The sequence below is a fragment of the Falco biarmicus genome, chromosome 2, assembly GCF_023638135.1.
Source record: "Falco biarmicus isolate bFalBia1 chromosome 2, bFalBia1.pri, whole genome shotgun sequence".
Taxonomy (NCBI): Eukaryota; Metazoa; Chordata; class Aves; order Falconiformes; family Falconidae; genus Falco; species Falco biarmicus.
In genome coordinates this window covers 110800057-110812604 of record NC_079289.1, presented here as the reverse complement: position 1 = coordinate 110812604, position 12548 = coordinate 110800057, and the positions used below count along the sequence as shown (strand labels likewise).

At 37.8% G+C, this 12548-nt stretch overlaps 1 protein-coding gene and 1 long non-coding RNA gene across 3 annotated transcripts in view; both read left to right on the top strand.

Annotated features, from left to right (window-relative positions):
• Positions 1-12548, top strand: part of GBE1 (1,4-alpha-glucan branching enzyme 1) — a 167245-nt gene that overhangs the window by 139941 nt on the left and 14756 nt on the right. For both annotated transcript variants that reach the window (XM_056327314.1, XM_056327315.1), the window contains exons 13-14: positions 1184-1368; positions 2474-2604. In XM_056327314.1, the coding sequence (XP_056183289.1) occupies positions 1184-1368; positions 2474-2604 (316 nt within the window). The remainder of the gene's footprint in view (positions 1-1183; positions 1369-2473; positions 2605-12548) is intronic.
• Positions 2612-11409, top strand: LOC130144132 (uncharacterized). The gene is made up of 2 exons (XR_008820014.1): positions 2612-3490; positions 11208-11409. It is a non-coding gene; the product is annotated as an uncharacterized LOC130144132 (long non-coding RNA).

The window sequence follows — 12548 nt, the reverse complement described above, 5'->3', positions numbered from 1 at the left end:
TCAAAATAGTGAGTCCCAAATGAGGTGTTGCTGGGAATCTTTACCCTTGACAGCTGAGGTTTGCTTCAGAGATTCTACAGAAGAGAAGCTAAGCTTTTTCTTGATTAAATTACAACTTTTTTCCCATCTCTTTTAATGAAGCGTGATCTAAGTCTGAATAAACCTATTCCTTGTCTTAAAGTGAAGTCTATTCAGTAGTTGTGTGGGCTAGAAATCAGGACTGGCAAACTTGTGAAGCATTACTGCTGTAGGAAATGCAACGGTGTTTACACACGCTCAAAGGGACCTGAACTGGTGGGCACGCAGAGGAGCTCGGTGTCCAAGCGAGATTCACCCCAGCCTGAAAGGTGTCTCTGGTGCTTGTGACACTGAGTGTTGCATTTGGAAAAGGAGCTGCCCTTGCCAGGCTGCTGAATTGATGCACCCTGTTAGATCCCTGCGTCGTCCCGCCCCTTAAGTCACTTGTTTTGGGTATGAAATCCTGAATGTGTCCTCGTTAAGCATTGTGCTTTGCTCTCTATAACTTATCCTGCTACCTGAAAAAAGAGGTCTTTTTGAGTTTTTCTAGGGTGTGAGGAACCACAGTTCAAGTCATCTTTTTAGCAGTTATTTTTATACCACTGGAAACAATGGCAACAGTATTTATAGCCAGGATAAAAAGTAAAAAGAAAGTTGTTACAGTGCTTCCAACTGGTCTTCTGATTGTTTGAAGTTTAATTGATACAATGGGAGGTTTCTGTCTCTGTGGTTATGTCAATGGTAGCGCTGCTTTCTGCTAAGTGCTTAAAACAATGGATTTCTACTGTTAAAGTGACGTTTTTAAGTTTCATGGTGACTCTAAAATTTGTATCATGGTTGACTGAATTTCTGTTGCCCTTATTAAGGGATGGGAATGAGAAAATTTTAATCATGGCATGCTAGCACAGAGTTTATAATTCTTTCACCACTTTATACTTCCCCTGGAGTGCATGGATATTTTTGCTCAGGTAGTTTTATTGGCCAAACAAACCTGTTAACAAGCATGAAAATTCCGAAAGACATCTTAATAATAAAATGGCAATTTATATATGGAGAACTGTTCTTTGGAATTTAAAACTTGTAACGTATATTTCCTTTCTACTTCTGCAATTGTAGTGTATTTTTAGCACGTGATTTCACAGATCCTTAATATTTTTAAATACAGGCAACGAATTTGGACATCCAGAATGGCTTGACTTCCCCAGAAAAGGAAATAATGAGAGCTACCACTATGCCAGAAGACAGTTTAATCTTACTGAGGATCATCTTCTCCGCTATAGATTCCTAAACGCATTTGATAGAGATATGAATAAATTGGAGGAAAGATTTGGCTGGCTTGCATCTCCCCCGGTAAGCTGTATATACTAAATGATAAGTTTTTAGTCACCAGTTGGGTACATGTTCAGAATAACAACAATACCAAATTTGCATGCAGAAATCTTAAACAGCACTTTATTATGCACTGAGTAATGCCCCACCGTATATTTCAAGTTGTCAAAACATGTCACTGAAATATGTTCCATAGATAATAGAAATCTGAAAGTCTCCTTTTAGCTTCATAGCAAGCTCTTTTCCTGTTATTTTTGCTATTTTTAGTTAGTAACTGTAGATTGGATAAAGCAAACTATAAAATTGTCTGTAATCCAATCCAAGGATTGCCTTGGGAAAGTGTAAATTGTTCTGACTATTTACTTTATATAAATAATTTCTGTTACTGAGAAAACACTCCCAGTATAGTGTAAGTTATAGTCTCCTGGTCTTCAGACTGTCACTTTTGTATTTGCCTGGTTTAACCCAAATATTGCATTATACTTTTTATCAAAGCAACTCAATTATTATAATTTCTCAGTATTTAATTATGTCACGCTAGCCATAATTCACTTTAAAGAATTTTTTTAAAATGGATGTCTTGTTATTCATGGCTTTAGCAAATAGAACAAAGGTGGTATGTACAGCAATTTAATGTGGCTTATCAAAGCTATTTCTCACATAGATTTCACAAAACAAACAAAAAAACATAGCCAGTGCTTCATTTTCTAATTACTAACAGTATGTGTGATGCAGATCCCCATAACAAGTAGACTGAAGATTTGGGTTCATGAAAGGAATCTTTTTTTTTTTGCTTGAGGAAAGTGTGATAAAAAGACCATATTACCAGTCTATAAGCAAGATCTTTTCAAGTGCTCTGTACCTAATGTGCTCCTACCTCTTTAATTTTATATTGCCTTATAAAAATTAAGCTATAGTTTAGGAATCAAAAATTTTATAAGACATCACATAGGTAAACAATTTCGTTTTGCGTGTTAATGCCCTTATGCTTGAATGTTTGACATTTTTACTTGAAATGAGATATAGAAGCCATAGGTTTTTTCTTTTTTTTTTTTTTTTTTTTTTTTTAATTCAGTTAGAAATAAAATATTGTATTGGGGTTTTTTTTCTTCCCTTTCTTTCTTAGGCCTTTGTGAGTGAAAAGCATGAATCCAATAAGGTCATAGCATTTGAGAGAGCAGGTCTCATTTTTATTTTCAACTTCCATCCATATCAAAGTTATGTGGACTACAGAGTGGGTATTGAAACTCCAGGAAAATATCCTTTTAATTGCTGTTTGTTTGTACAGAAAAGTTTTAGAAGTCGAAAACTGATTTTTTTTCTGTTTTCTAATATGAATGCAAACTGTAGTTACAAGGTAAGAAACCACTTACTCATCATCAGTATAATCTTGCTTTAATTCTCTAGTTGTACATCAAAAACTAATTTAGAAATTTGCCTTCTTCATAAGAGGTCATTTTGTAGAACCCAAAAGTAAAATCCCAACTGAAAGACTACGTATTAAGTTTTCCTTGTAACGCCTTGTTTTTTGGAATATGTTGAGGCATGAAAAAGCAAGTGACTCCTACTCCTGAAATGAACTACAGAAGAGACCACGGTAAGATGAGGCTGCACACGCAGTCACACAGGAAAATTCATTAGCTTAAACCTTCATTGGGACAGTCGTACAATTTCTGCTCTACAACTGGGTGGACCAAGAATGTGCTCTTAGCTCAGCTGAGCAGTGAGTGATTACTCTTGAGTCATTGGCTGGCTTTGCATTTGTGTCCAAATTCGTAGAATTGTGGGAGATTAAAAAAAAAAAAAAAAAAAAAGCCAACTTGCCAGAGGAATTTAATTTGCCCAAATTCAGTTTGTTTCAAATCCTTTGACAAACAATCTAGTGAATCTGGCTGTGTCAGTTTAAGGCACTGCAGTTCCAGTTTTTAACAACTCTCTTTTTATTTACCAGCAATTTCAGGAAACTACTGCCCTATTTCAGCTGCCTTAGTTCAGTGTATTAACTAACTCCTGAGCACCATTGAACTGACCTACGGGGTCTCAGGACCTGCAGGATTCTGGTTTAGAAACATTCAAGTCCATCACACCTTCTTCAGTGCTTTCTGCTGCTACCTCTGTGCTGCTACTGCAACTCCTGACAAAGGTAGAACGGGGTACTAAATTGGAGTCGTAAAATTTTGATCTGGTGTTGTGACATATACTGATGCTTGATTGACATAGCCTTCAGGTATCCACCTGTTTAAGTTGCTGCTACTACACTTCATCTGTCTTGCATGGAATTCCTTGAGTTCCGGAGATGGAAAAGGTGTACGTTCAGTGTTAAGGACTACACATAACAGAATTGGCGTGACTTTTCTGCTCTGATACTTATACAGATACAATTAAATCCAGTCCACATTTTGTTGTTTGTGCTCTGCCTTTCTTTTTCAAAGATGCTAGAGGTTCAATTACCAGAAATGCCTAAGAAATATTTTTTTTTAAATCTCACTCATTAACTTTTCTATCACTTTTTTCTCTTTTCCATAGCACATCTTAATCAGGCTTGTATTTAATTAAGATTATATATGAGGCTGTTTTCCTAAGTTCATTTTCTGGTTTCTGCTAAATTAATTTGGTACCTAGGCATTGGGTTTTCTGGGTAAGTGCCCTGCACACATTGCTACAAAAATTCTACTCCTTGGCAATTAAAGCTAAGGTGAGATTAAACAACAGCTCACGCGTGTTCCCAATGTGATATAAACAAAGCATACAGATGATATTTCATATTTGCAGTTTATATCATATTTTAATATGTTAGTGTCAATGCACATCCTTGTCTTTTAAGTGTGTGCAGTATAATTTTATTTACATCATAACTTATAGAGAGTTTAAATTTGAAAGGCCCTTATTAAAGCATAAAGATCCAGATTAGCTTTTCATTCACTAACCTAAAGTTTTTATAGCTAATGAAACTGCCAGTTACCAACAGTGTGTTTGCATTTGTTCAGGTTTCATCTGACTAACCTCTCCTTCCCCAAGCAAACAGTGGATTTCGTGGTTCTCTGTCCTCCATGTGTGATATGCTCAGCTGCCTTTGGTGGTAACGGAGGGCTTTAAATGCTGCTGCTCTTCTGTGTGAAACATAGTGTACCTTCACCTCTGCTGAGAGCCTTGTTCATTTGGTTAAGGAAGCATCTGTCCCCTTTTATGGTACTGTACTGTTTGCAACTCTGAGAGGAGGTAGTTCTTTTAATTTAGTGTACTCACTTGGGAATTGCAAATATAGACTCTTCCCATAAATCACCTTTTCTACAGCCTTCCCCTATTCATTTTATTCTGGGGGGGGTTTAGTGCGCGAACCAGGGGAAATTCCTGAAAACCCTCTGGGAGGGAACTGTTGCCAGCTGGCTCTCAGCCTGATTTAACCTTGGATTTTTAAGTCTGAAGGTAGGAACCTTCTCTTGCTTCCAGTATCTCAGATTCTGAAGATGCAAATCATTCTGAATAATACATATACTAAGGCAGACATATTGCAAAAGACTGTGCAAGTTCTGGTTCACAGAGCTGGCCTGAAATGATCTTCAGGTTTCAAAACCTGCAGTGTTTTGCAATGTTGTCCCTCAAGGTGAACATAGCAGTGTTTCCCATGCCAGGAGAATAAAAAAAAGTCCTTTCAGATGGAAAAAAATAATCTCATGAAGACACTGCTAGAATTGGGTCTGTTTGTTTTTAGCAAATACTTTTGTCTACCCCAAATCTGTAGTTTTAGCTTATAAAAGCAGATTTAATGTATCTTCATCAGACTTCCCTGAAACAAAATGTAGGAAGTTGCTGTGGTTTCTGTTGATGATATAAAAATCATATTTCTTCTTTAGCTGTTATGCATAAAAAGGAGAAAATAACAACGGAGGGAAAATGAAAAAGCAAGTTTAACTTAGGTCGAAACCTTTTGATTTGGCTTGTAAGTGTTGGGGGGGGGTTGCTTTTCTCTTTGGCCTTTGAAATACGTCTCAGTTATGTTAAGATCTCATTTTATCTGCAAAGCTTATTTATTATTTATATTAAAAAGGTCACTGTGTACTTATCCAAAGTCATAACATGGATTAAGCATTGGAACTTCTTTTCTAAAGGAAGTTCATAAAAAAAGATGACATACCCTGGTGCCTACAGCATAAACATCTCACTTCTGTTTAGTGCCTGTTGCTAGTGAAGTCCTTGGACAGTAAGATGGCTATAAACACCTTGAACATACCTAAACTTTTCACTTCTGTCTAGGAGAAAGCTAAGCAGTACTGTAACTACCAGTTGCATTCTCAGTATTTTTTTTGTTGGTAATGAAGACAGAATCTGTCCGTTGTCCCATTCCTCTGTGTAAATGTTTGCTTCTGGCGTTGTGAAGGTACCACCGAGTCTGTTAGAGGACTGCTGACATCTTAGTGATAGCTGATATAGGATGCGCTTATACACTTGTCATCATAATTGCTTATTTTCAGGGAACGTCAGCTTAACTAAACTAGACATACCTAGTACTTTGTCATTAGAATGGAGAAGATGCAGTTGGTCACTAAAACACTTCTCTGAAACTGACCTCAAAAGCAGAATTGTTACAGCAGTTCCCGAAGCATCCTTTGCTTAGCTGGGTAGTGGTAACGAACCGTATGCATGGTCTAAAGTGACAGCACGTTTCAGGTATTGTAGCATGTGATGAAAGAGGAACTAAAACTGCCTTGCTCCTCAAAGGTGAGGAGTCCGTGTGTAATATGTTTTATTCTTTTTGTAGCAGCACACTCTAAACATTCTGCATTATATTCAATTCTCCTCTGGTTGCAAGATCAAAAGGAAAAATTAACATGTGGGTGACAGTGCTATTCAGATTTTGATCTACTTAGTTTGTGTAGTGTTGGTAGCTACATAAGCTGTTAGCAGTAAACAGGGGCTAACCTTCGCTGTTTCTGTGATCTTCCTAAGACTAGTGAAAGTGAAACAGTGCAAAAGGATAGCATGATTTCCAGAACATGACAGAGATTGGGGTTTGTTTTGGTACTTCAACGAGGTTTTGGCTAAGTGTATCAACACAAGTCTATAGAAGTCCATTTTATACTCCACCTAACCACAAGAGATGTAACTTATGTGTGTTCATTTCTTTTAAACATGCTAAGTCTCTCTTGGCTGAGATTTCTAACCTATTATTTAAGAATGGCTGACTTGAACAGTACTTTGCATCAGGCAAACAAAAATAATCACAGTTTCCTTATTGCTGCTCAGTCTTCTAGAGTAGTCACACATTTGTATTATAGAAGCAACAAAGAACTGTTTATAGTATCATTTTTCAAGTGAAACATACCCCGAATTTAATAACCACATTGCCCTCCTATTCTTGCTGTCAGCATTCTTTCTTCTTCCCTGCCAACATCCAGAAGGCTGAGGTTTAGTATCTATTTTCTTTAAATACATGGAGTGTTTTAATGTTGACTAACTTTCTTTCTGACTCTTGTACTGCAATTAGAGCCATGAATTTTATGTATAGTTTTATAATAGAACCTTTTAATCTGAGATTTTGCGGTGGGTTGATCTTGGGCTGGATGCCAGTTGCCCACCAAGCTGCTATATCACTCCCTTCCTCAGCAGAACGTGGGGGGAGAAAACGAGATTGAAAAAAAAACATTTGTGGGTTAAGATAAAGGCAGCTGAAGCAATAACAAAAAGTCACACCTGGAGAAACAAAGGAAAACAAAAGATGTTATTCCCTACTTCCCATCAGGAGGTGATGCTCAGCTGCTTCCCAGGAAGCTGGGCTTCAGTATGCGTAGCTCTTGCTCTGGAAGACAAACATCGTAAGTAACGAATGCCCCCTCCTTCTTCCTCCTCTCTCTTGGCTTCTATTGCTGAGCAGACGTCATATGGTATGGAATATCCTTTTGGTCACTTTGGGTCAGCTGTCCTGGCTGTGTCCCCCCACAAGGTCCTGCCCACCCCCAGCCCACTGGTGGCAGGGGGGGATGCTGGAGAGACAGCCCTGGTGCTGTGCGAGCGCTGCCCAGCAGCAGCCAAAACACGGGTGTGTTATCACCACCTCTCTGGGTACCGGTACAGGCACAGCACGGCGAGGGCTGCTGTGGGGCTCAGCCAGACCCAATACAGATTTAAAATAAAATAATAGTAATAAAAAAAGTGTCCTATAATTAGACAATACGGTCACATGTGAGCTATAACTAGGAAATACGGTCACATGTGACATTAAGTTTTCAGAACAACTTCTCCACTTTAAAAGGAATTCCTTACAATCCCTTTGGAACTTAAACATGAAGCAGAAGTACTTAAAAGCAAGAGTGTATTATTATTGTTTGGGGTTTTTTTTGAGAATTTAATTTGATACTCTGAGGCGGTTACTGAATAAGCCTGAAGAGCAGATTGCTATAATATGTTGATTAAATTATTTTTAATGAAACATTTATTTGAATCGTATTGGGAATTGTGGGAAATGTGATGATTCTTTCACAACCTAAGTTTAAGTTTTAGTGGATTGAATTAGTTTAATTAGTGCATGTAACACGTCATTAAATTTGCCTTTATTAAGTGGATGGCTTTGGCCTATCAGTATATTATAGTAATATATATCACTAAGCTGCCGTCATGTGTATCTTCTCAGATATGTTACCAGGTATGGTAAGAGATAAAGATTCCTGCCTCTCCAGCTTACATTTTTGTAGGCAGTCCTCTGTTCTGATGTCACTGAAAATATCATTCTGCTTTCAGCTGTTCTTTATTTGTAGGCTGCTCGCATAGCAAACCTTATTGTACTTTCATAAGAGAGGTGGCAGTCAGTAGGCGTTACAGTCCTTCTGGTCCCACGTGGTTTGGAAGGTCTTTTTCTTAACAGGGGGACAGTCGTAGCTATATGAAAAGTTTCAGCTGGCTTGGAGTCGGAGTCAGTTTTTCTTCCCTTTTACGCTACAGACTTCTCTCTAACTTACTTTCCTTGACATTGGGTTGCTCCGGTCTACATCTTGTTCTCCTGAGATGATGCACCCTAATGTGAGCTATTCAAGGACTGAGACCTTAAATTTATGTGAGCCTAAAGGTCCGTAAATGTTATTGAGCAATACATAGCTTATCTGTATTTGTATCTTGACACTTCATGTTACCATATACTGCTAAAGTGCAAGCAGGAAAAAAATAATGGAAAAAAATAGTTACTTTGTTACAAATGTTGCCATTTTTACATAGTGTGACACACCAAAGCATTGCAATGCTGGAGTGAATGAATGCTGGAGTGGTACACTTATTGTTGGTATGAATTTAGAGTGCATAAATATATTTGAAGTCAGAGTGTCCATAAGCAAATACCTGGGTGAGACCTGAGGTATTACAAATATTGTCATCAAAATGCTGCAAAAGTGTACTTTTGGGAAAAAAAAAAAAGGAAGAAAGAAAAAAACCCCACATCAATTCAGGCTCTCTGACATTTGCAACCTGCACCTAGAGCTTCTAATGAGCAAATAAGGTCACTTGGATGAGTCAGTGGCGGGCGATCGCTGAAGGCAGAGCCACCGCTTTGCAGGCTGCTTTGAAGTGTGGTTGTGTAACTGTCCCTGCCTGTTAGAATTCAGGGGGTGTCTGGCACCTGGAGACAAAGGACTTAATTCAGCATCCGCCAAATGCTACATTCTACCAAGGTAGTTGATAGGTTAAGGTTAATAGGCGCCGATAAGAAATACAGCATACTAATGTGGGTATCCGTCTTCAGTCTGCATAGCAAAAGGCACAGGTTTCCAGCACTGTGAGCCTGCGTAACTCTTACTGTGGCATATGCTATTGCCAATTTCTGTTTCATTGTACAAAAGAAAAAGGAAAACATCTCTATGCTCATGCTGGAATTTACTTCATAAATTATGCTCTTTCAGAAGCCTTTTCATGAGAAACAGGCAGCTTGAGCTAGCAAATTATTTCTGCCTAATTTGCTTCAGTCTTAAGATAGGTGAATAATCCAGTCCTAGATCAGCTCTCTCTAGTTCTCTGATTGTAGGTAAAAGTTTGAATGTTAACAGGGGAACCATTAAGTTCCCATTTTTTTTATTTTTTAACTGACTAGACCCTTCTGTGGGGTAGTATTTGGTTCTAGAGGCCTGTCTGCAGTAAAACTTCAATATGAAAACCTTTCCTCTATTCAAAGTTAAAATGGATGAAAGGAGGGAGAAAGAACAGGAAAGAGGCTTAGAGATTTCAGAGATAACTCCTTTTCCCTTCCATAAGAACCCACACCATTATTTTTTTTAAAAAAGCATTTTTTATGAAGCGTTGGAAGTCCCACTACAATTAAGCTATATATGTATATCCACCACCACCCCTTTCTTATACAAAGCTTGTTATCTTGGCACGGAAGTAAATCAACATTCGTGATTACAAGGCAATATGGATTTACACGTGTCTAAATTTATATTTGGTTTAAGCAGAAAGCATCCATATTTGGCTGAAGCAAAAAGACAATAGTACCCCCTTCCTCCCCAGTACTGTGCCATGAGTTGAGTGCTAAATGACTTAAACTATCTTCTAAATATCGTGAGCTCAAGTTCATCAGGCTGAGGTGTTTAATTAGAAAATTAAGCCAAATACTCTCTAATATGCTTTTTCTCAGTTGTAGGTTGACCCCTTAGTCTTCTCCAAAATGAGGAGTGTGCGGAGAGTAGGAACAGAGGCACCCTTCATCTGGAAATTAATTATGCTAGTTTTCTCAGTGAAATTCAAAAATTATTGAAAACAGAAGGGCCTAACCACTTCAAGCTCTTTACAGGCCTCCTTGCAGCTGTACTTCCCTTCATCTTCCCTGTGTTTATGGTGCATTTAATGACTGAGTTCTTGTTTGCCTTACTGTGTTTTAATAGCATATATTTTGTCCCTTTAGTTTCTGCATTATTGTCTTTGTATTCTTTTATGCCTGGCTTGAAAATCTAGTTTCCACTTTCATTAGACTTCTTTTTTAGGATATGAGGTGAATGAAAAGTTTATTAATTAGCCATATTGACCTGTGGCTGTATTTCTTGTTCTGAATGCATATAAATAATCATAAATATGCTTATGTCCATAGCTTGCTTTTTACAAAATTGATTTCTTCAAGAAATTGCTGGTCTTTGGTATCCTTTCCCTTTTTTCGATCCATCTTAAGAATAATGAGTGTCAGTTCTACAGCTGTTGGTGTGCTTGGCTTTCCTTTTTCTCATTTTGTTTCTTGTCTTTGTTTGTTGCCAGGACCTCTTCTTCTATTTTACAGGTAGTATTTTGTCAGTGAAAATTGCTGTCAGGACAGCTTATCTGTTCTTGCTTTCTGTAGGGTGAATATATTCCTTTGGCCCTGGCTCATTACTGTTGCCTTTGACTTCTCAAGCCAGCTAGTGCCTTTGTACATGAAAATCATATGTCATCTTCATTGTCATCCTGGTGAGCTCTCCATCTGGACACTTTTTCCAACAGGTTTTTTTTTTTTTTACATACTTCTGAGAAACAAGCAATGAATAGCATACTCTCAATAGCAAAAGACACGTGGGAGAAAATGTAGATCATGGTGCCGGTAACTACCAGTGAAAATCTGGAGTACCCAGTCAGGATGGGGATTACTGCAATCTAGGTACGACTTTCCTAGCTACAGGTCTAATAGCAGAGATCTTGTCTTTCCTAAGGGAAAGTTGTCCACGGTGCTGACATCAAGCAAGTGTTGGAACAGGTTGCCCAGAGAAGTTGTGCAGGCTCCATCTTTGGATGTTTTCAAGAGCTTACTGGATGAAGCCCTGAGCAATCTGGTCTGAGCCTGTAGCTGGCTTCCAGAGGTGCCTTCCAGTCTGAGTTGATCCCATCCTATGACGGGATCTTTGTGTTCTCTCCTTTAGGCTTGCTCTTGAATACTGTGCCTTACCCTTCTGTGGCTAAAATCCTGTGGTAAGTGAAGGTCACCTTTATTGCTTAGGTGAGCTCTCTTCTCTCATTAACTTGCAAATTCTTAGCAGTGGCTTATCTGAATAGCAGCTTTGTGTGTTTTTTCTATCAGAAAAGTTCTTAAAGATGAATAAATGTTTAAAAAAAAAAAAAAAACCACACCACACAAAACCAAACCAGAAAAACCAAACCCACAAGAAAACAAATGAGAACCGTGAACCAAACCGGAGAAGCTATTTTTGTGTTTAATTTTCTAAATCAAAATAGTGCAAGGAAATTTGGTGCGTTAATGATAGGTTGCTAATCCACACTTCATAAGGGTTGCTCCTCAGTAATTTCAAGTCTTCTACATTGTTGACTTAGTGACTTTTTTTAATGAGCAAAGTTGGAAAGTCTTGTATATTCAGCTGTTAAATGCTAGCGTGAGTTATTCTACATCGCTTTGTCAGTTTATTCAGCCTGACCTCTGAGAATCCATTTATTACAATATTGAAGATCATTCAGATGTATGCTCCTTCTATGCTAGCTGCTAAAACAGAGGACCCGATATACTTAATGTTATTTAAATGTATTTGATTTGTGATAGATGTTTATGTGAGTCAAACCAGACCATATAGAAAAGAGTAGTTTCTTTATAAATACTCAATAATCCTTACATTATTTTACAACGCATCAGTCGAAGTTCTTACCTGTTCTGCAAAGCTTTTAATTATGCTGGACCATCACCCTCACAAATAGCACTTGGATTCTTTTATAAGTAGTCAGGTTTGAGGAACAAAATACAAATTATCTTATTTTATGATTTGCATTTACTTAGTGGTGTTTTATGCATCATTAAAATGCATGAGATAAAATAAAAAATTGTGTTAAAATATGTATTTCAAAACATCATAAAAGCATAGTAATTCAGTAGTTAATGTGGTAGATAATGACAGCCTTTCCATTTCCAGCTCTGTCTATGCAAGTGTTCATGGCTTTTGCTACTCTCCTCCACTGTAGCGGTTGGGAAATTCAGTCAGAGCATCAAACTGAGCAGAAATTGGGCTTTTTTTGTCTCAGAGTACAGGTTAGTATTTCCAGCATTCTGTCACTGAAACAAGAGGGACCACTGCAAAGAAAATACTTCTATTCTGTGCTTAATTAAAATGCACAACTGTTTAATGTTTTCGTGAAAGTAGTCTTCAAAAGCCTCGATGCTCGTAAAAATCTGAAATGTGAAAAGCAGCTTTTCTGTGAGGTTTGAGTTGGAAGGCAGATGGGCTTGTATACCGAACTAGTTATTTTTTCCCGAGACA